Source organism: Manis pentadactyla, chromosome 11, assembly GCF_030020395.1.
Source record: "Manis pentadactyla isolate mManPen7 chromosome 11, mManPen7.hap1, whole genome shotgun sequence".
In the NCBI taxonomy this organism is placed as follows: Eukaryota; Metazoa; Chordata; class Mammalia; order Pholidota; family Manidae; genus Manis; species Manis pentadactyla.
In genome coordinates this window covers 40,304,456-40,329,913 of record NC_080029.1, presented here as the reverse complement: position 1 = coordinate 40,329,913, position 25,458 = coordinate 40,304,456, and the positions used below count along the sequence as shown (strand labels likewise).

The 25,458-nt window shown below is 33.4% G+C and overlaps 1 protein-coding gene across 1 annotated transcript in view; it reads right to left on the bottom strand.

Moving 5' to 3' along the window:
- The window catches only part of C11H14orf39 (chromosome 11 C14orf39 homolog), a 60,156-nt gene extending 36,947 nt beyond the window's left edge, over positions 1 to 23,209 (bottom strand). Inside the window, exons 1-10 of the mRNA XM_057488405.1 lie at positions 23,158 to 23,209; positions 23,006 to 23,062; positions 19,928 to 20,054; positions 15,341 to 15,430; positions 5,803 to 5,990; positions 5,672 to 5,714; positions 3,845 to 3,965; positions 2,763 to 2,854; positions 1,262 to 1,392; positions 491 to 571 (exon numbers count right to left, since the gene is read on the bottom strand). Coding sequence (XP_057344388.1) covers positions 491 to 571; positions 1,262 to 1,392; positions 2,763 to 2,854; positions 3,845 to 3,965; positions 5,672 to 5,714; positions 5,803 to 5,990; positions 15,341 to 15,430; positions 19,928 to 20,054; positions 23,006 to 23,062; positions 23,158 to 23,206 — 979 coding nt within the window. The 5' untranslated portion in view covers positions 23,207 to 23,209. The remainder of the gene's footprint in view (positions 1 to 490; positions 572 to 1,261; positions 1,393 to 2,762; positions 2,855 to 3,844; positions 3,966 to 5,671; positions 5,715 to 5,802; positions 5,991 to 15,340; positions 15,431 to 19,927; positions 20,055 to 23,005; positions 23,063 to 23,157) is intronic.
- Positions 23,210 to 25,458: the final 2,249 nt, after the last annotated feature.

Sequence of the window (25,458 nt, the reverse complement as noted above, 5' to 3'; positions counted from 1 at the left end):
CTGCTTCCACCTGGAGACAGTCATTCGATTGCTGATGCCTGGCTGCCAAAGGCAAAGAGGATATGAGTTGTAACAGGTGTTAACTGAATTAACCTCCTCTGAAGTAACCAATTACTTCATTCATTGTCCCCAGACCTTTACTTTCTGCAAGATTATTCTCCTATGGAAGTCCTGGGTCACAATTTTCCTCTTCAACAATCCTGTTTTCCTTCCTCAGAAATGTCTCAAGAGTTTTTGGTCTACTAGGTACAGGGCTTGCAAGTTTTAAATGTCTTTTCAATTATTTTTAGGAGTTAGTGAGAGGGCTACACTATATACTAGGCTGCCATATTGAAACTCTTTTAAGATTTTTCAACCCTGGGGTTGTACTAAGGATTGATTTAACACACACACACACACACACACACACACACACATCCTAAATGCAGCACATTCACTATCTCATTTAATGAAAGCAAGCATTTAATTTATACTATTAAAGAAGAAATACATACTTGTGTATCATTTTCTTTTTGTCTCAAGTCAATATTGGCAAGCTTTGACAGCTTCACAGAACTTTCTTTTTCTTTATCTAGGTTATGAAATCATACAACTTCAGATCAATTCCAGAGAGAGAATCAAGTATCATGTCCAACATTTACTTAATCTACCTTCGTAAAAAATCAAGTTCATGAATATTTAAATTAAAATAATTATGAAATTATTATATAAATCTTAATTCCTCACTATATAATATGATAACTATGAATATAAAATGAAAACCAGCTAACAAAACATAACTTTATAATGGGAAATGAAAGAGGACAGAGTGGTAATATTAATAAATGGGAGAGGAAAAAACAGGCAATGTGTAGTTAATCTAATACAATGTAGTTAGTCTAATCTGCAGATGACTGAATGAAACATGATTCAAATCTCAGTTTCTAAGCCACAAATATCATTAATTCAAGTCTGCTATCCACTTTGATAACATGTAATGATAATACAACTTCCCATATATATATAATTGTTCATCCTCTGACAGTTGAGCAACCAGACCAGAACATTTTTTTTAATATCATGTGATTTCTCCATCAAAGAGAAAAAGTTAGGTGTAGAAAGCATATCTTGTTTGCTCTTAGAATGAATCAAAGTAGTACTTTCCTGAGTCTATAGGTCTTCAGTATTGTTTTCACTTACACCCAATGATAAGTAAACTTGCTTGTATTTCTTCTTCTTTGCAAAGAAAACTAAGCTTTTGAATAATTAATAAATACTGTACCTGTAACTCTTGGTTCTGAAGAATGCATCTTTATTGGTATGACTAATTTTTGAAATTCATGTGGAAGAAATAATTGACTGTTTTGAGGGGTTTTATTCAATATAAGTAAATGTTCATCTTTTTCAAAAATTCTAGAGAGAAGAGATAATTACATTAAATATTAGCTCAGTAAAGATTAACCTATCTTAAAGCTAGAAGAGATATTTAGATACTGTTTAGCTCAAACTTCTCATTTTTCAGGGAGTAGAAATGAATTCCAGATAATTTAACAGATTTTCCCAATATTATTAAAACACTGCCTAGTGTCACAGTTAAAATACATCTCTTGATTAAGTCCATTGCTTTTCTGAGTATACCACGCTCTCATTTTTAAAACATAATAATTTTAAAAGATAATTTTTAAAAGACTTTCTAAACATGTCGAAAACATTTTAAACCAAAACTTCATCCACAAATAGCATGCTTTAGATTTTAAAGTACTTCAAACTTTAAAAAGATTTATTCATAAACAAATCATAAGCATGAATACGGAATCATTAAAGCAATAATTCAAACATAAATGGGCTTTTTTCAGTTTTTCTGTAAGAATTTCACTGAATTTTTCCTAAATTGAAATAATTTTAATAATTGGTAAATATTTAATAGGTAATTAAATAACAAACAAATATTATTTTAGTTCCTCTCAATATAGAGAATTTTTACAATATTAAAAAGTTGTCAATGAAGTGAAATTCTGTACACCTACCTATTTTTCTGATCAATTTCATTACATAATTAATGACTCATTACCATATATGTGAGATGTGGGAGTCAGGGGATCAAGAAAATAACAGATCCAAGGAAGTGGGATCGGAAATTGGGAGAGGACTGTGCTGAAAAATCAGGATAAGAGCTGTGGAGCTTGAGGAGAGGAATTTAAGAATGAAAAAGGGTATAGGCAGGAGAAAAAGTAGAAAGTTTCTCAAAAACAGCAACAGTAATACATCTATTTTTCTATTATTCAGTAACAGGCAATATTAATTTTTTTTAAAACACTTTCACCACTGATATCTATTTTATCACCACTAAGAGGAAAGACAAGGAAACATAATGCCACAGATTCAGTAACATTTTGGCTCATCTTCACTCTCTGTGGCAAAGGAAGAGCTGGTCAAGAAGGATAAAAAGGTAAACACACCGCTGATCCCACCACTGCTACTCTTATTTTACTCTTACTGGTGACACATCATGGGAAACTGGATGAAATGTAAACCTGACAAGTTAGAGAACAGCAAATGTGCTACTGCTGCCCTATTTCCCTCATCACAGTATCCTTGGCCTTCTGAAATAAGAAGCCTATGTATTAGTCCAGAATACTTAAAAGTATAAATAATAACAATAAGTAATAATAATAAGTAATAGATACTGTGTAAACATTAGTGGCTTAGGATGAAATGTAAGTAAAATTTTTAGTTGCAGGATATCTGTTCACATAAAATCCCATTTTAGAGTTAACCTATACCTTTCTTTCAATTCCTTTCTCTTTTCTATGGTTTTATTTTTTTCTTCCAAAGTTTCTGAAAAATTCTTAGTTTCATAAAGTCTTGTAATATGCTAAAAAGAAAAAAATGACAAAGCAAAACAAAATAATTACCTGCAAGGCATTAAGGAATATATGCTTTATCTTAACTAATGATTATAATTTTTTCTATGTAATTACAAGATTTTTAGTAGTATTAGTTCTGTTTTAGTGAAAGTTGATAAACAATAGTAAAAATCAATGACAAATAATATTACTTTAACTCTCCCTTACAACTCCATTAGCAAAGCTGGATTTCAATGAAATTCCATTACTTTTTTTAAAAGGACAGTCAAAAGGAGACATTGATTCCCTATACAGAGACATAGTTACCATATGTTTTAAAGGAAGTGGCATCCACTTTCTTCTCATTACCAAAATTATACCATTATTTGGAACCTCATACCAATGAATGATAAATATACCATCTTTGATGCATTTTTTAAAAAAATTTAGAAAATTCACTATTCAATTTTTTCTCAAAATTTGGTAGTGACTTTGATGGATTCTCATACTTGTCAATGAAAGCCACATTTCAATAGATGACATAAAAATGTGTTCAAGAAAATATCATGTACCATCAATCTTAAGGGCTAAATTAGTTCTAGCCTACCTCTATAAGTATTATAGTCATAAATTTTCAAAATTAAATTATTTAATTTTGTTTAATTTTGCAGGGATAAAGAAGACAGTATAAACAGTGGAGTTACAATGTCTTGTTCTCTTTTTTGACACTATTTAGCTCTTTTAATGTCTTTCAGTTCCTATTATTAAACTATATGTTGTTCTTTCCTCATCTTCTTTCCTCAACCCCCAAAGAAAATTAAAGTATTCCTCAAAACTCAAAGTTCAATATACTCAATACATAAAACACATTTGACTCCAAAGGTAATCAGCAAATAAATTATCACAAGCCTTTCTCTACATTTGGTTCTTTAGAAATAGCTCTTACAAGACTGTCAACTAACATATCATTACACTTACATGTCAATACATATATTTGAAGCATATAATAAAATATATACCTGGTTTAAATAATTAATTTCTATTTCGACTTCATCTACTTCTTTCTTCAGTTCAGATGAACTTTTGGAAAAATTGTTGGCATCTTTAAGAATATCTTGTGTTTTACATCTCAAATTAACCCTTTTATGTTAAGGAACTATATTATGAAAGTTTATTTTACATTTATAATATATGTACTATAACAGAAATAATTAATACAAGCAAAAATGTTTCATATAAGCAATAAACAGTATTAACAACAGTACCTAAAATAAGAGGTAAGATTAATAGAAACATTTGGCAAACTGACAAACATTTGTTGTTTATCTATATTGAGCTTAAAAATAACATTTCCTCCAAAATATTTGTTAGGATTTTTCTTTCAGTTAAATATTTTCACAGGGTAGCTTTTTGCTTTTGGTTTTTACCTAAGTTCATCATGTTGTTTGGCATAACTAATCATACATAACCAATCCAGGTCCAAATTTAGCTTACTGTATTTCCATTATTTATTTATTCCAAAGTCAACACTAAATAAGATTCCACCCAATTTCCCTTTTCTTATTCTCTAAGACTAATCAGTGCATCCTGCAGAACTCAAAAGAGAGCTTACTTTCCATCTAGACTTTCTGCGTGAGCTGGATTTATACCCAATTTCAAGTAGAGAATTCCTCAGCTGTTAACAGACATCCTGCATGATCATTAGCTACTACACTTTTCTAAACCACTCCACAATCAATTTAGAAGAATTTCAAAATGAACATAACAGTGGTAGTAAACAAGAATACCAGAGAAAATGTTTCCTTAAACTATATGATTTATATGCTAAACATGAAATTTCAGGTGAACATAATTTATAATGCTATGTTGTTACCAAAAGTATCAATTTAAATTTTTAGATACAGACATTTAAATCCTAATATTCAATTCTCCTTACCTCCATCACCTCTTATTTTTCATGCAATCTCCCATCTCATCCCATCCTACATTCAACTCCCTAAAGCCCTAGTACACCTTCTGCATCTACCAACCTCTGCCCCTTCCCATTGTGAAGTTAAAACCCAGATGGGCAGCAAATGAACTAAAAACAGAATAAGCTAAAACCCAAACATGGAGTGAGCAAGCAGCAAAGGAGTTAAAAGGATGATTTAGGATGGAGCAGAATGAAGCAAGGAAAAATGCAGGATAAAGAAGACTAGTACAAACAGTAGACTTATAAAGTCTTAGGAAAGCATAAGCAGGATCGTGGAGATTGGAAGAGGATTAAAGTTCCAAGTTCCTCATCAGGGAAGAGCGTATCTTGACAAACAGACAAGACTTAAACAAATAAGAGTTATTCAAGCATCTAATACAGTGCCACTATATTAGAATTGTTTACCCATCTGCCTCTTCTACTAAACTGTGAGCTCCTTGCAAGAATGCTCTGTATCTTCTTGAGTATTGTCTGACACAAGGCAAGTACCCATTGCATTTCTATAGATGAATGAATTGTTGTGATTCATCTCCTTACCACCTTCCATCCTAACAAATAATAATGAATTGATTTAATTGGAATACTTTCTTTGGTAAGACAGAGCAAGGTGACTTTTTCATTGGTTTTGTTACTAAGATATGTCACTTAAAGCCAGATACATGTACCACTTTATTCTCTTTAAAATTGCTTGCTTCTGATCACATACAATATAAGAAAAACACTTCTAGAGAACCTTTAATGTAACCTCTAAAATTTTTGAATTAAACAAAAAACAAATCCAAGTGATTCTCACCAAAGAAACACAGTAACAATTATAATACAGAAACAATACTTAAGTAATAAAAATTCTAATTAGAAATACTTTTGTGGATACATATGCAATGTCCATTTAGTAAGTGATGGGAAAGGAGCAGGCACTGAAAAACAAAGTCATATTTTAGACTAATTTATTACATTCATTTTATTACAAAAATACTACTATTAAAACTATAAAAATGTTAATACCTAGAAATTCCATAAAAATAGTTTCATTTGTTTTTAGTTGTTCAGTACATGCCAACACTTTGTTTTGAATTTCTTCATGTTCTCTTTTCTTCTCATAATATTCATGTGAAAGGGGTGTTTCTGAGAATTTTAGTTGGTATTGCTTGAGAACATCTTTATACTGACATACATAACCATGGTACATTTTTCTGTTAAAATTAAAAGAAATGACGTCAATATAACAAGAATATATCCAAAATCTTTTAAAATATCACAATAAAGTCTAATAAATTAAGCAAAAAAAGCAAGTCAAATATCTAATCCCTGTTTCCCTCAATACTGCCAGCCTTTCAAACCTTCCTTAATTCCATCACACTTTTCAATTCTTTACCCTTTTTCATCACTACATGAGTTATTCACTCCTTAATCTTCTTCAATTTAACCTCCACTCCCACCTTTGCCAGGTCACCAATGATCTCATTTGTACAACTCAGTGCTCATTTTAGTTCTCATCTTGACACTGAAGAACTTCGTTCTTTTGATCATTTCTTGAATGGCTATTCTCACTGAGTTCTGAGTCTCTACTCTCCCCAATTTAGCTACCTCCATAAGAATGCTTTTCAAATCTCCTTCAACTTTCTAAGCTAAACTTATCATATGAAGTCCTTTCTGTGTGTTAGAATTCTGGGTTTACAATCATACTTGTATATTCTGCAACTATTTGATGAAGAGAATTTTAGTACTGGTTAGAGGAATCCCTCCAGTCCAACTCAAGTAGAGATTGGTGGTCATCTATTTAGGCACAAGCCTTGAGTACAATGGGTAATTCTTGCAAAAGGATATTAACTCTTCCTTTTCATTTAACCTTTGCTTGATGTACAATAGGGGTCAGTTACTATAACCTATGTGAGGAACTGTAACCTGCCACTTGTTTTTGTACAGCCCATGAGCTAAGAATGGTTTTACATTTTTCAATGATTGAAAAAAAATCAAAAGAAAAATATTTTATAACACATTAAGGTTATATGAAATTCAAACAGTAATATCCATAAATAAAGTTTTATTGGAACATAATCATTCATTTATATTTTGTCTAAAGTTGGTCTTGCACCACAACAGAGTTGAGTAGTTACAACAGAGACTGTATAGCCCACAGTCCTGATCAAAGGCTTCATCTTCTTGTATTATCTTTACTTCTCTTTAGCCTTGATTTTTATATAGTTTTCTTTTAACACTATGGTATTATAGAAATCATCTCAAATCCTTTTGGATAAGCAGGCTCTATAAATGACAAAGTAACAATCTCCTTGACTAATCCCACCTCTGCCTATTCCTTGGATGATTGTTTACTCTAGCTTTCTGTCCCTTTTGCTGTATATATTTGCCTGGGCAATGTCATCTATTTGCACAATTTCAAATGCGAATGAAGTCCAAATCTTTATCTTTGGCCTCTCCCTTCTCCTAAGACCCATCTTTGAACATAAAGGGTATTGTATTCTAGATTTTGTGTGTGTGTTTTTAATTAAAACATAAGAATAAACGTGATGTCAGCAAGATGGCACAATAAAATATCCCTTGCACATATAAACCCCTCAACAATAATAATGTAGCATCCATCCATGGACAAAAGTACTTTTGTGGGAACTTTGAGATCCAGATAGGAGACAATGAAACCCTGGTACAGTCCAAGACTGAGGAGAGCCATTTTGAGAAGGAGGTTCTCATATACTGGTAGCTAATTCACTGACTGTGGTCCTGACTACAGACTTGTAAACAGCTCTATACCCCTGAGAATTCAACTACAGCCTTATTTGGCTTTGGATCTGTCAGCAGCACCTGCATGGTGGGAGGAGTCAAGCCCATCCATGGGTCAGGTAATAGGTACACAGACCCTTTTCCCAGCTGTGGACCCTGAAATGGCCTATGAACCAGCTCCAGCCCTTCACAGTTACAATGAAGGAGTTCTTGGAGGTAAGCCTGCCAAACTCAGGTACACTGTCGATGCTTAAAGGGCCCAATAACTGAGCTCTAGCTCATCCAAGCCACAGACACTAAAGTGTCCTGCTGACACAGGGACCCATGAGAAGATACTCCTGTCTGTACCCCTTGAAGATTCCTAAAGTCCCTATAATTGGTTCCAGCTCCCTCAAAGCCACAGTTTGCCAGCAGTACTGAGGGTTCAGGGTCAAAGTGGAAGACGCTTCCATCGGCAGATCCCCTAAGAACCCTATATCTGGCTGTAGGCCCCTTATAGGCAAAGGTTGCCAGCAGGCCTGCTGGCCCAGGATCTCAAAAAGAGATACTCCTATAAGTACTCCCTGGAGATCTTGAAAGGGCCTTATACTTGGATTGAGCCCCTCAAGCTGCCATCAGGAGGCAGTCCAGTCCATCAAGGGACCTGGTGGGAGACATACCTGTCTGTGCCTCCAAAGCCAGGACTACAGACCTCAGTCGTGGCTATGGAATCTGAAACATCCCTGAGACTCATTTTCAGCCCCTCCCAGCCACAACCTAGGGCCAGTCCTGACCACCCATAATCCATTCAGTGACTAGGACGGATCCCTCCCAGAGACCTATCACATTTGTCACACATTTGGTAATGGCCTGTAGACTGAGGACCCAACTGTGGAACCTGTAGCAGACCTCTGTCCCAGAACTATCTGCCTAAACAATGTACTAGAGGCAGTCTCATAGGGGAGCAGACAGGATCCATACCTACCTGAGCCTCTGGTAATAAGCACGTCAACCACGGATCCCACTGTAGACTCAATGACGGCCTCAAAACTAGCTCCAACCAAGCATGACTACACTTCTAGAGATAATCATATCAGCCCAGGAAATCAAAGGAAGGTTTTACCTTCCAAAAGTAATCTGTAAAGACTGGAAGAGGTTTGTTCATTTAAGTGTACAGACATCAATGCAAGACTACAGAGATCATGAAGAATCAGGCAAATATGACCACTAAAGGAAAGTAATAAAGCTTCATAACTGACCCCAAAGAAATGGAGATCTTCAATTTTCCTTACAAATAATTCAAAATAATAATCTTTAAGAAACTCAATAAATTTAAAAGAGAACATAGAAACTAAATGAAATCAAGAATATTGCATGAAGAAAATGAGAAGTTTAATGAAGAAATAGAAATCATATAAACAAACAGAAATCCCAGAGCTGAAGAATACAATGACAGAACATCAACAACAGAATTAATCATTCAATAAATAAAATCAGCAAACTTGAAGAGTTTATTTGAAATTAGCCAGTTAGAGGAACAAAAAGAAAAGAAGAATGAAAAGGAGTGAAGAAAGCCTACATGAATTATGGAACACTGAACAAATGTTCACATCATGGGAGTCCCAGAAGGAAGAAAGAAAAAGAAAGAGGCAGAAAGATTATTTTAAAAAGTAATAGCTGAAAACTTCCCAAATCTTGGGAATGAGATGTACATTAGGTACAGGAAGCTCAAAGGACTCCAAGGAAGATCAACCCAAAGAAAATTACTCCAAGATACATTATAATCAAAATGTTAAAGATGAGGAGTGAATTTTGAAAGCATCAAGAGAAAAATGAGTCATTACAACATGGGAGCCTCCATAATGTTATCTGCAGATTTCTCTGTCGGGACAGGACAGAATGGGATCATGTATTCAAACTGCTAAAAGAAAAAACTGCCAACCAAGAATACTATGCCCAGTTAAACTATCCTTCAGAAATGAAGGAGAGACAAGGACACTCCCAGACAAAAGCTAAGGTAGTTCATTACCACTAGACCTGCCATACAATAAATATTAAAGGCAGTTCTTCAAGTTGAAATGAAAAGGCACTAACAACATGAAAACATAAAATTCAATGGTACAGGTGAACATACAAATTCAGAATACTGTAATGATAGTGTGTACATCATTTATCTGTAGTACAAAAGCTAAATGTTAAAAATTAACTATAGCTACAGTAATTTGTTAACAGATGCATAATATAAAAAGATGTAATATATGATATCAATAGCATAAAATGTGGGGAAAAGTAAAACTGTATAGTTTTTAATGGGGGAGGGAGTTTTGAGTGGTGAGGGGGGTAAAGGGGCACAAAAATTCTCAATCATAATATAAGTTGGTCACAGGGATAGTAGCATAGCATGGAGAATACAATGATTCTGTAACATCTTCCTATGTTGAAGTCTCTTAAAATGAATGCATTGCATTCTGTTCCCCCTTTAATTCTGTTAGTATTTGTTTCACATATTTAGGTGCTCCTATATTGGGGGCATAGATATTTTTAATGGTTATATCCTCTTGTTGGACTGACCCCTTTATCATTATGTAATTTCCTTCTTTGTCTCTTGTTACTTTCTTAGTTATGAAATCTACATCTTCCTATGTTGACAGGAAGTAACTGTACTGGTGAGGGTAAGGATTTAATAATATGGGTAACTGTTGAACCACTGTGTTATATGTTTGAAACCAATATAAGATAGTATATCAATGATACTTTTTTTTTTTAATGTGGAGTGTTTCTATGCAAGTGAAGGTAAATTATCAGCTTAAAATAGTGTAATATCTTTAAGATATTTTATGTAAGCCTCATGGTAACCATAAAGAAAAAACCTAGACTAGATACATCTAAGATAAACAGAAAGGAATTAAAGCATACCAATTAAAAAATTAAATCACAAAGGAAGAGAGCAAGAGAGGAAGGAACAAAGGAACTAAGAAAAAACTCAGAAAACAATAAACAAAAGTGGCAATAGTAAGTCCTTACCTATCAATAATTACTATAAACATACATAGACTAAATTCAAAAGACACAGAGTGTCTGAATGGATTTGAAAAACAAGACCCAATAATATGCTGCCTATAAGAAGCTCACTTTAAGGACATGCATAGGCTGAAAGTGAAGGAATGGAAAAAGATATTCCATGCAAATGGTAACCAAAAGAGAGCAGAAGTGGTTTTACTTACATGAGATAAAACAGACTTCAAGTCAAAATCAGTCACAATGTAGAAAAAGGCCACTATGTAATGATAAAGAGATCAGTTCATCAATACGATATAGCAATTGTAAATATGTATGCTCTGAACACTGGAGCACCTATATATTTAAAGCAAATATTAACAGAACTGAAGGAAGAAACATAGCAATACAATAATGATAGAGGACTTTAATACCTCACTTTCAACATTGGAAAAATCATCCAGATAGAAATTAATAAGGAAACAGCAGACCTGAATAACACTATAGAATAAATGGACCTAACAGACATATACAGAACATTCCATCAAACAACACCAGAATATACATTCTTCACAAGATTCTATCAATATATGATAGATCATATATTGAGCACAAAGCAAGCTTAACAAATCTAAGAAGACTGAAATTATATCAAGTATCTTTCTGGCCACAATGATATAAAGCTAGAAATCAATAGCAGGAGAAAAATGGAAAAATTCACAAATACATAGAAATTAACACACTCCTGAACAACACTGGATCAAAGGAGAAATAAAAAGAATCAAAAAGTATCTCGAGACAAATGAAAATGAAAACATAATATACCAAAACTTATGGGATACAACAAAAAAAAGGTCTCAAATTAACAACCTAACTTTATACTACAAGGAATTAGAAAAATAACAATTAAGCCCAAAGTTAGCAAAAAGGAGTAAAAACAAAGATCACAGCAGTAATAAATGAAATAGAGAAAAGAAAGGCAATAGAAAAAAATTAATAAACAAAGAGTTGGTTTTTTGATAAGATAAACAAAATTTGCAAACCTTCAGCGAGACTAACCAAGCAAAAGAGAGAGGACTCAAACAAAATGATAAATGAAAGAAAAACAGACACCACAGAAATACAAAGGATGATAAGAGGCTACTATGAACAATTATGGGACCTTAGATTATAGGAAATGGATAAAGTTCTAGAAAAATATAACCTACCAAGACAGAACCATGAAGAAATAGAAAATCTGAACAGATCAATTACTAGCAAGAAGATTGAAGCAGTAATCAAAAACCTCACAACAAAGATTAATTCCAGGACCGGATGGTTTCAATGATGAATTATAGCACACATCTAAAGAGAATTAAAACCAATCTTTTTCAAACTCTTCCAAAAATCTGAAGAGGAGGGAACATTATCCAACTCATTTTATAAGCCCATCATTACCATGACACTAAGGTCAGATAAGAACAGTACAGGAAAAGAAAACTACAGGCCAATATCCCTAATGAATGAATATAGATGTAAAAATTCTCAACAAAATACTGCAAACTGAGCTCAACAGCACATTAAAAGGATCATATACCATGACCAAGTGAGATTCATACTTGGGATGCAAAGATGGTTCAACATACACAAATCAATAAACAATGATACACATTAATAGAAGGATAAAAATCATATGATCCTCTCTCATTTGGCAAAATTTAATACTCTTCCACGATAAAAACTCTCAACAAATTGGATATAGAAGTAACATACCTCAACATAATAAAGGCCATATATGAAAAGACCATGACTGAAACCTTACTCAGTGGTGAAAAGCTAAAAACTTTTCCTCTAAAAGCAGGAACAAGATAAGAGTACAATTCTCACCAGTTCTACTCAACACAGTACTGGAAATATTAGCTAGGTTAAGTAGACAAGAATAAAAAATAAAAAGCATCTGAATAGGAAAGGAGGAAGTAAAATGGTCTCTGTTTGCAAATGACATAATCTTATGCATAGAAAATGCTAAAATTCCACCAAAAAAAGTTAGAAATAATCAACAAATTCAGTAAATTTTCAGGATACAAAATCAATGTATAAAAATCAGTTGCATTTATATATAGTAAAAATAAAGTATCTGAAAAAGAAATTAAACTATCCCATTTGTAATAGCATCAGAAACAATAAAATATTTAGGAATGAATTAAACCAAGGAGGTAAAAGATCTGTCCACTGAAAACTATAAGCTATCAATGAAAGGAAATGAAGATACAATAAATGGAAAGATAGTCCATGCTCATGGATCAAAAGAATTAATATTGTTATAATATCCATACTGCCTAAAGCCATCTATAGGTTCAGTGTAATCCCCATCAAAATTCCAATGGAATTTTTCACAGAAATAGAAAAATTAATTCTAAAATTTATATGGAACCACAAAAGACCACAAACAGCCAAAAAATCCTGAGAAAGAAGAACAAGGCTGGAAGCATTACACTTCCTAATTTCAAACTATGCTACAAAAACGTGGTAACTGAACAGACTGGCATAAAAGTACACATATAGACCAATGGAATAGAATCAAGAGTCCAGAAATAAACATATATATATATATATATATATGCATATATATATATATATACAGTCAATTAATATTTGGAAAAGAAGCCAAGAATATTTAATGAGGAAAGGATAGTCTCTTCAATAAATGTTGCTGGCAAAACTGGATATCCACATGCAGAAGAATGAAACTGGACGCCTATCTTACACCACTCACAAAAATTAACTTGAAATAGAATAAAGACTTAAATAGAAGACCTAAAACCATAAAAATCCTAGAAGAAAACAGAGGGGAAAATCTCCTTGGTATTGATCTTGGCAACAATATTTTGGATATGATACCAAAAGCACAAGCAAAAAAGCAAATATAAATAACGGGACTCCACTGAACTAAGAAAGCTTCTTCAGGGCAAAGGAAACCATCAACAAAGCAGAGAGGCAACCTATGGAATGGGAGAAAATATGTGCCAACCATATATACAATAAGGAGTTAATACCAAAATATATAAGGAACTCATACAACTCAAGCTAAAAGACTAAAAACCTGAGTTAAAAATGGGCAGAGACCTGAATAGACAGTTTTCCAAAACAGACATATAAATGGCCAAAAGGTCTGTGGAAAGATGCTCAACATCACTAATCATCAGGGAAATGAAAATCAAAACCAAAATGAGGTATCACCTCATACCTGTTAGAATGATTGTTATCAAAGGGATGAAAGTGTTGTCAAGGATGTAGAGAAAAGGCATCCCTTGGGTACTGGTGATGGGACTGTAAATTGGTTCAGCCAGTATGGAAAATAATAGTTATATATTTTTAAATAATCAAAAATTAAAAATAGAATGAACATACATGATCTAGCAGTCCCACTTTTGAGTATATATTGGAAGGAAATGAAACTGCTATCTCAAAGAAATATCTGCACTACCATGTTCACTGAAGCATATCCACAATAGCCAAAACATGAAAACAACTTGGAAACAACTTCAGTGTCTATCAACATGTGAATGGATAAAGAAAATGTGGTGTGTAAATATACAATGAAATATCATTCAGCCACAAAACGGAAGGAAATCCGTTTTACGCTAAGTGAATAAGTCTGAGAAAGACAAATACTGTTTGATCTTACTTATTTGTAAAATCTGAAAAAGCTGAGCTCATAGAAATAGAGTAGAATGGTGGCTGCCAGAGGCTGAGAGGTGGAGGAAATGGGGAGATGTTGATCAAAGGGTATAAACTTCCAGTTATATGGGAATAAGCTCTGAGGATCTAATATGCAGCATGGTGAATATAACAATACTGCCTTATATACTTGAAAGTTACTAAGAGAATAAATCTTAAATGTTCTTGCTACAAAAAAAAAGTTATCTGATGTGATAGATGTGTTACTTGACCTTATTGTGGTAATCATTTCACAATATATACATATATCAAATCATACCTCAAACTTAAGCAATGTTATATGTCAAGCATATCTCAATAAAGCTGGGGGTGAAAGTAGTAAAAACTAAAATATAAAAATAGATATTGCTACACCTCAAATGCTGTACAGGCAAAGGGACAAAGTGGATGGAGGGGTGGAAGGGGCAGAACCACAGACTAGGTAACAGTCGCACGGAAGTTCATTATTCTGTCTACTCTTGCTTTTTAAAATTCTCTCCAATAAAAAGTGTTTGTATAAAAAAAATAGATACTGCTTTGGTTCAACTATGTTAAAAAACATTTCAATTTCTTAAATTAAGTGAAATTATAATGGTATGTGTTCAAAGTCCTTCTCTTTTTTTCATTATGTTAACTAATTACATTTAGTCCCCAAGACCATGTGATTTTACACATAAAATAAACACACATAAATAATTGGTATTTCTTCATTAGAATATAACACCTCACTAAATTAGCAATCTGAAAAACACAATTTTGATTTAAAATACCTTTCAAAAGCCAATACTCCAAATTTTTCATAAGCTAATTCTAAAGCTATTTCTCCAGATGTTTGTCTATAACAACTTAGTCATAAAAACCATTAATTGGAGCACTCTCCTATAATAATTGCTACTGATATATAGTTTCTATTTAAGGCCATACCTAAATATACACAGAGTTTGATAGAGCTTTATAACAAATACGTAAGCCTCCAATGGCACCCAAAGAGTCAGAAACACTGGATTTACTTAAAAAAAAAAAACTCCCTCAGCAAAATTTCTACATTTCCAATTAACATTTTACAAAGCATATCCTATTAATACTAATTTATAGAAATGATAAGCTTAAATTAACATATGCACTATACTTGTCTTTTTCAATAGCTTCTTGGTAAACAGTAAATTGGTTCTGCATATAGTCTTCATGTTTATGGAAAACATCACATGTTGGCTTCCAGCTATGGAGAAAAAAATATTGTAACTAGCATCCTAGAATGGTAAACAAAATTTAAGAGATAATATAAATCAATGTAACCATTTAAAGATACAGGGATCTTTCCTTTCCTGGAGAAAATAAGCTTACATCAAGAAAAATATTCCCACCTCCCATCACCCCCAACTAGCACCATTCATGCAATCATACATATGCTCAGATATTAATATCCATTAATTTTTTCATAAAACCTGTTTTGGATCCATGACTAAGAAAAGAATAAATGTAACATAGCTGGATTGTGTGTGGCTATGGCATTTCTATAATGTACTCTGCAACACTCCAACATCCAGCTTTCTTTTTCATCATATTTCTAAGATCTTGGATAAGAAACTGTTTTTGGAGTAAGCATACAAAGAGCTAGAATAAGGACCAAGAAAGCTTTTTTCTCCTTTGAAACTTAGAAAGTCAGATTGTTATACCCTCCTGAACTAGAAAGAAGGAAACTAGACCAAAATTTATTTAAAAATCAAATAGTAACACTAAAACAAGTATTCACCTTATACAGTTTTTGTTTTATTACATCAGTAATAAAATCTCAATAAAGCTGGGGGGGAAAGTAGTAAAAAATAAAATATAAAAATAGATATGCCAGTATGAAAAATCTAAAATTAGCATACACCAAGGCAGCTTCCATTCTAAGTACTGTTGAAATATTTCTTCTAACTCTTTTTTCTAATCTTTTTAATTTTTTCAGATTCAAAAAGTACACATGCCCACTCAGGGAGCACAGAAAAGTATATTTAAGACAATAACTATCACCCATATTCTCAACATTGAATAATAACTACTATTATTGTTTTAATAAATTGTTCCCAGATTTTACTACTAGTAAATATTTTAACATCTTTTGAGATCATACTGACATATTAACAACATATCTTCCTGTATCACTTGCTTCTAAATTCTACACATTTTCCTTGTCACTAAGAATTATATTGTAAATGTTGTAATATGTACATCATATTCCATAATTTATTTAGCCATGCCCATATTATTGGCCATTTGTGCTTAATCTACATTTCTCTATTGTAAACAGAATTTGTACTTAAATATTTGTCTGAATTTCTAATTTCCTTAGAAAATATTCCCCAAAATGTAATTTATAAAGTTATATATATACATATTCTGAGTATTTAACAAAATCACATAAGAAATCTATGTTCACTGAAAAGACACTCAGAGCATTTTGATGTACATATTTGTAGACTTTTTCTATCATATATAAATGTATAATTACTAAATTTTCATACTACAATGTTTTATTGCTTTGTTCAATTTGTAATATACTGGTACCATCTTGCCATGTCAATAAATATACACTTATAATTTTATTAACTGCCTACTCTTCACTTATGTGAATATACCAAAATTCATTTAACCAACCACCTAACGCTGAACAGTAGAATTGCTTCCAGTGTTTTCCTGTCATAAAAAAGTTGAAATAAACACCTTGTTGTATATCTTTCAGAGAATGCCTAATTATTTCTTAATGAAAAATTCTCAGAAATAGTAGTTTAATCAAAAGTCATGCTTATTTTTAAAGCTTTTTAAAAGTATACTAACATGTCATCCAAAAGGTTTATGCCAGTGTATATTCCTATAGTATATGAGAGAGCTGATTTTCTTACTCCCTGAACAACACTGGATATAATCTTTCTTTAAATTTCTGCAAAAGTTAAAGGCAAAAAATTAGTATTTTATTATTGCTTTAATTTAGATGTCTTTGACTAACAGTAAGATTGAGCATTAGACATGCATTTTTTCATTTTAGTATTTACCTTTTTACTTTCTTTGTCCATTTTTTCTAATGAGGCTTTTTCTTTTTCTTATTAATTTCCACAAGTATATTATATATTTTTTTAAATTAACCCTTATTTGATATTTTTCCTACCTTATCCTTTTGCCTTTTATACCATTTTGGGGTTTTCTTCTTTTTAATTTTATGTATCTGTATTTATCCATTGTTTCAGTTGTGATTTCTACCTTTGGTACTTAAAAAGTCCTTCTCTCAAATCTTCTGCATATGTGGATGTTTTATTGCCCTTGTCTAGCTTGGATTAACACATAGTCTACAGGCACACACCTGATCATCTACATTTGCTCTCTTACAACACTAAACTATGTTTTCTACCTTTATGTTGTATCTACCTACCACTTCAGCATCTTATTAAAAATAATAAAGAGAGAAATGTGGTATCCACATATAAATCAAGTATAAAAATCAAATGTGTATTCATATTTGAACTGACTGTTTATAGTTCATAATGCATGAGCAAAACCAAAAGTTTCTGTGATGACTGCCCTTGTACTGTTCACCATGTAACTTATTCACTATGTAAGAATTTGTTCTCCATGTAAGAACTTGTTCGTTATGCTTCAGAAGATTGGAGACTGACGAAAATTAGGCTTGGGGTGGATTAATGATTGTGCATTGAGCATTGACTCCCCTATACAGAATTTTATTGTTGTTAACAACCATTTGATCAATAAATATGAGAGATGCCCTAACAACAACAACCAAGAAAAAGTACACACTTCCAATTGTAAAATAAATAAGCAACCGGGATGTAATGTATAGCATAAGGAATATAGTCAAAATATTGTAACAACTTGGTATGGTGATAGCTGGTACTTAGAATTATCATGTATATAAATGTTGAATCACTGTGTTGTACACCTGAAACTAATGTAATGTAATACTGTGTGTCAACTACCCTTCAATAAAAAATAATTATCTAAAAAAAATAATAATAAATAAAAAAAAAAAATAAATAAAAAAAAAAAAAAAAAAAAAAGTCCTTCTCTCAAAGATAATATAGTCAACTATACATTTCTTCTAGTACTTTCATGAATTCATATTTCACATTTAAATCTCTTAACCAACATACTGCAATAATAAACTCGAGGCATTCATAGTATTAAAATCAATATATTCTACGTTCTTCAGAACTCAGCAAACATTAAGTACAGTGCATCTTGCATACAACAGGTCCTTAGGGGAAACTATCAGTACTTTTCTAGCACCCATTGCAGCTAGTTAAGGAAAATATCTACTACACCAAAACCTAAGTCAAAATAAAAGTTTAACAGCATATAGTTTTTGTTGATTAGATTGCTCAAAAACTTGAATATTGATAATTCCAGTGTTAGCAAGGTTGTAAGGAAACAGAAACTCTCATCCATTGTTAAGAGTATAAATTTGTAAAATCTCTCTGGAGAGTAATTTGGTATTATCTATCCAATGTTTAAATGTGCGTACTCTTTGATTAAGGAACTTTACTTCTATGAGTTCATTCTATAGCAATAGGTCTATACATGTGGAAGGGTACCTGTACATGTTGCTTTTAATAGGGAAAAACTGGAAACAACATAAATGTCTATTAACAGTAGAATGGTTAAATAACTTAAGATACATCAATACTATAAAATACTATGGAGCTGTTTTAAAAAAGAATGACATCTATATACAATCATTACATATATATTTCCACTTACATTACACATTAGTAGAATTCAAAAACAAGTTGAAGAGTAAGTATGGTATGATCCCATTTTTGTAAAAAGGAAAGACAGATGTATAGATAGATGTGCATGTAAGTATACGCAATAATGATGTTGAATATTTATTGGAAAAGGTCTGAAAGAATACTGTTAAGATTGGTTACCTATATGGAAAAAGACAGGGTAGGGGTGGGGACTGCAGGCAGGGAAAAACTGTTTACTCCATATACTTGCATAGTTTTTAAACTTTTATACTAAATATTTGTTACTTTTATAAGAGTTTAAAACCAGTATAAAAAAATAGTGAGGGAAAAGCCAACAGGGCTTATTAGAAGTTTGAATAACAAAATATTTTAAATCAAATATGATTCTAATATACAGTATTTAATACAAAGACAATGGTCCACATAAAATTAAATACAGAAAACTAATACATTTTATTTTTCTAAGTATTTCTAATATACAATTGAGTTTCACAAACAAGTCTTTGTTTCAAATGTTTATGTCTTATAATAGATTTAACTACTAGAATCCAGAACCTGAAGCCATGTTGAAAGAATTCTTAACATACTGAATACTTTTATTTTGAAAAAGCTACTAATTTTAGGCTAGATTCCCCTAGTTAAAAACAAGATCTTGAAAATTTAAAGACATATTATTTCAAATTATTTATATAATAGAAATTTTATATACTGAGCCTAAATTATTCAAAATTCTATATTTAGGCTAATTGTATCTGAATTAGAGAGATTTTATCACATTTACTTCTATTTTTCTTTTGAACCCCCTGAGACCCCTTTTTATACATCTATGTAACAAGACAATTTAAGACTTGATTCATCATTTTGCCAATATAAAATACTACTTTAAAGTAAAAGTGTCTTCAACTATAAACTGAGAAGCCTGAGTTAAAGAAACTAGTGACAATTACTGAAGTTCATTTCTTTCAAATACTCACTTACTACAGTTGTCTTTGATCTCCTTACTATGTTTATAGTAATGGCCAATTTCCTCATCTGTTGCATTTATACTTTCCTGTATCTTACAAATAGTTGCTTTATTTTCTTTAATATCTTCAAAGCATTCTGGAAAGAAGAAATATTGGTTTTCTTAAGGTAGAAATCATAAATTCAAAATAAAGAAATACATCAGAAAAAAGGTGTATGGCCACTTAACTAAAAGGAGGAGAGCCAGAGGATGAAGAGGAAGTGACATTTGAGTTGGGAAGGGCCCTATATTAAAAAGCACAGAACCAGAGCCAGAGTTGCTTTTGGACGCTAAAACTAAGGACTTGTGTTTGGGGCTGAAAATAAATAAATGTCCCTGTGCCTCTTCCTTAATGTAAGAGGGCTAGATTAAGTGAAATCTAAGATTAATGGCATCTTACGATTCTATGAGTTCATGTAAACATTTACTCATACTCATATGTAACACTAACATAAAGAGTTTTGTTTTTAAAGAAGCTTATTCTGAAGTTTGTTATTCTGAAGCTTGTTAAAATGGTAAGATGGACTTTATCCAGGACTATTGCAACAGGAACATTACAATAGCGGGGAGAGATTGTATTCAACATCAAATACAAGGACAAGTGGGGATTTACAGCCATCAAGTAGAAGGAAGAGGTCAATGGATGGGAAATTACTAAGAGGTGATACCAAGGGTAGGGGGAGTTCTTGCTAAACTGACTTAATAGGATTGTTCCTGGAAGCAGATTTGGGATTAAGCAGGTATCAAGGGTGGGGGTTTCTCTCTAAACTGATTTGGGATTTTTGCTAAAAGTAGATTCGACTGGGACAGACATGGAAGCTCAAGGCCTAGGTGAGAAAGGGAGAAGACTCCTCAGAGGAGCAAAACAAAAGTTTGGTCAAAAAGAGTGTGTCCAAGAAGGGACTAGCGGTTACCAAAGGGGAAAGGTGGGTAAGGGTGGATGGGGAGGGAGGGAGAAGAGGATTGAAGGGCATTATGACTGGTACACTTGCTGTGGGGAGGGTTACAGGGAAGGCAGTATAGCACAGAGAAAACAAGTAGTGACTCTGTGGTATCTTACTACACTGATGGACAGTGACTGCAATGAAGTGTTGGGGGGACTTGATAATAGGGGTGACTGTAGTAACCACAATGATTTTCATGTGAAACCTTTATAAGAGTGTATATCAATGATACCTTAATAAAATAAATAAATAAATAAATATTTTTTTAAAAAGAGTCTTTGTCAGAGGTGGCATTTGATTTACTTGCATCAAGTTTGGTAAGCAGAAAAAGAGATGGCAGAGAAATGGGAGGTGAAGGGAAGGAGTAGTCATCTATAGCAATGCTGTGCAACAATTCTCTGTGATGATGGAAATGGTCAATAGCTGTGCTGTCTGGTCCTGTGTCACCATATGTGGCTATTGAGAACTTGAAATGTGGCTCTTGCAACTGGGGCCTGGATTTTTAAATTTAATTTAAATGGCCATATATGGTATCCTGGCTAGTGCAGATCTACAGCATCTGGGTGACAGAGCAGTGGACTGTAGAAAGGAGGAGCAGTAGGCAGCCTAGGAGCAGATGCCCAAGCAGCAGCTGCTACTTTGCCCTCAGCCCCAGCCAGGCCCAGTCCTGTCCAGCAGCAATAACTCTGGCCTTTGAGCTTCCAACTCCATGGGAGAAGAGGGTCAGTGGAATTTTATCCCTGAAGCTTGCTACCTCTGTAACCACCTAGGTTTCTGGAATTTATTGACTTATAAAGTACAGATAGTTTCTATGCCCAGGTTTGAGAAAGAGAAGGATTGAATAATCAGTGGAAGAGGAAGACTACTAACTTGAGACACCATTGGGTTTTTACTATATGCAGATCAATTATGGTGTTTTATAAAGTTCAGGAGAATCAGGAGCCAGGTATGCCTCACTTTAACCATTTGTTTCTAAAATGTGCCAGCAAACCAAATCACCTATTAAACACTTCAGGGAATGTTAATATTTAAAGGTGATTTGCAATGGTCTCTTTAAAAATTTGGGTGGGATATCTTTGTTTTAAAAAATTACATTAAGTAAACTAAAGAAAATTCCATAATCCCACCCATGTTTCCAAGACCGTTGTCTATAGAGAAAAATCTGTTTTGAATCAGCTTATTTGAATTGATTCAATGGGAATTACTTTACAACTGCATACATTGCAGGTAATTGACAGACATGCAATTTCTTTCTGGTCTGATAGAGGTTTGACTGTTTTCCTCCTTTCCTTGTGGACAAATGTGGTTTGCTTCAATTTGCGATTCCTTTTCTCAGACAAACTGTACTTTTCTTGAACTAGCAGAACCATCTGACTGATTCCCTCACTGAATGACTTAAAATCTTTAACATGCATTCATTTAAATAAAAAAAGTTTTTAACAAATGTGAAATTTCTATTCAATTCCATGTCAATTATTAAATGCACTTCCAACTCACTTATTTCTTTGTTACTAGTGAATAAATACAAGATAAAAATAAAATGCAATTTCTTACAAAGAGTAAAATTAATTCTTAATGCTCTATATTTTTTTTTGTTACAGAAAAGACAACCACATTCTACCTTTTCAGAACTATTAAGAAATTAATGGTCCTATTCTCTTCTGATACTTTTTGTGTAGGATCTAAAAATACTATATTTATGTAATTTACATTGCTACTTCACTCATAATAGTATTTTTCAGGATTATTATTCCTGAAAAATGTGGCATCTGTCAATCAAAGCCTCTGACCTTTGGTATTTTCTAAGATTTTAAAATATTACTCAGATGTTTGAAATTACCTGTTACTTGAGAAAAATAACATATTTTTCAACTACACTTAAGGGTTCGTTTCTGCTTAAAGCAAAATTCTTCAACAAAATAATTAAATGATAAATAGAGAAATTTATTACTGAAAAACTGTAGTTAGGATAAATAGCTCATTATTCATCACCAGATAGTACTGCCAGCTAAACCCTAAACAAGGCAACTGCATATTATTTCACATGCCATTAAAAAATTTAAAAACTAAAATATATTTATCAAGCAAAACTACTTATTACTTACTGTTAATTCGTTGAATCATATCTTCTTTAGTACTTATATCTTGCTCATACTGGAAAACTAAAATAAATGTTTTTTGTGACTTCATTGTTAAAATGTCAAATGATAATACAAATAGCTAGGTATTTGAAAGTTTATTTTCATTTCATACCTACCAAATTCTAGCAAAAGTCTGTCCAAACTGACAAACAGGCTGTCATTCATCCTGGATACTATGTTAAAACAAACACAGCAGAAAACATTCATAAAGATTTTCTGAAGTCATATACGAAACAGCATATATTCTGCAACATTAGTACAGAAAAATATGGGTGGAGCAAAAACTGGTGAGGAGAGAGACTCACAATTGGGCATAGCCCCGGTAGGCACTTAGTAAATACTTGTTGAATGTCGTTGCATGACTGAAACTGCTGGGGGAAGCCTTCTTAATTGTTTATAAGTGGTACTTCAGTAAGTCATTGAATATTCTGTGCTCCACTGATACCCAGATTTCTCAAAATGATATGCCCTTTAAAATAAATAAGATCTCTGAAGATGTACTTTCTCTGCGTGTGTACTACTACTAGCAGCAAGATTCCTAACAGCTTCACGAACAGCGAGGTAAAACCTACAGGAACAGTGCAATTTTACATTTGTGAATTTACCACAAAGAATCCAACAAAAAGTGTTTTTCACAGGACAGCCTAGTCACATTACAAAATACGCCTGAGGCAGGGTTCGCGTACCTGCGCGCTCCAGGTGCTATTCTGGCCGCGCGTTTAAAGGGGGTAAATTCGCGCGCCTACTAACCCTCTCACAGACGCAAGCTTCCCCTCACCGGACCGCCCCCAGCACTCCAGTCGAGCGGCGGCCCCCACAGCTCCGGGTGCTGTGCCGAGGGGAACGTCAAGCGCCTGGAAGCCTCCGGTCGCACTGTGGGGACAGGCCCGCCGGCCCCCTCAGAGCCGCTTGCCCTGCAGCCGCCACACACAGCTCCCTTTCCCACCCACCTTAAATGACCCTCTGGCATCCAAACGTCCACCCCTTCCTTCCCGGGTCCCAGACTCCACTCAGGGTCCCAAGCGCTGGGGACGCAACGGCAGATCCCGACACTGACAGCCCGGACACCCGCTTCGCCCGGTCCGGCCCCGCGAAGTCCGCGGCGCGCGCGGCAGTTCGCGCTTAGAATGACGGACTCCACGCGAGATCAGCACTGCGGGTACCGCCCCTTCCCCAGGGCGAAGCGTGGACGAGCGCCTTAGAACCCAGAAGAGGCGCTGGGGTCAAGAGAGAAGCCGTGAAAGGACCAGCAGGGAGTCTGTCAGGGGCTCTCCCGTTGCATTGAAGACAAGTGTTTTTTTAGACTATTTATTTCCCCTGTAACATAACAGTTTAAAAAATGTTTTGGGAAACAGCAATAGAATATTAACTTTAATGTGACAGTAAAAACAAACAAAAAAATACTGTAATCAATCATCAGAATTCAATTTTGCATTCAGCATTTTTCAACACTTCTTCTTTAGCAAGCATAAGAATTCAAATACATTTTCATTCAACAAACATTTTGAGAGTGACTCCCTTGTTCAGTTTCAAACAAAATGCACATTTTCTGTCCACAATGCTGTCTTTAGATAATTTATGCTCTTAAGACTTTTTGTCTGCCTATCCTAAATGAAAAGAGAGTGGAGAAAAATAATTTAAATAAATTAGCCCCCCAAATTGCCTTAATTATTGGTATATTTCTAGTGAAAATGTTTTTAACACTATGTGATCTAAATAATTACCTCAATTCACCACAATCTAAGTTGTTTCAAATTATTAAAATGAAAAAGAAATGATCAGAAGTTTTTAAGTACCTCAGATTATATATGCACATCCAATTTTATTATGTAATGTAATGTTGCTAATTAATATTAATGGTAGCAAGCCATCAAAGCTAATGTAAGTTTGATGACATTAGAAAAATGGCTTTATTCTTCTAGTTACTGATAGTATAAGAATAATTGTCCTTTATTAACCACGTTTTCTTAGGAAGACATGAGAGAATGAATATGAAGGCTGCAGTTATTTATCTTCCTGGCACAATATTGCTATGACTGTCAGGAGAATTTGATAGGTCAAAAGAGTTAATCCCCTTCCACCTAACAGTAGATTTTATGAAAAATTGTGGAAACCTAGAAACACCACCTGAGACCTGAAAATCAATTTATTTGCACTTAACTTCACAGCTATGCATATCCCAATTACTCTTACAAAAATATGGCTAAGTTCTAACACCACCACTACCACCTATCCCGTTCCAAAAATCCATTCTGGAAAAGCAATAAAGATGAAGATGTTCCATCCACTGGAGAGTTTTAAATGATAAACTTATTCTCTCCTAAATCCCACAATGAAATATAGTGCTCTATTTGAAAAATTATAGAGCATTGACTCAGATAAACATTTACCCTAACAAATCATTTTCTAGGAAAGTA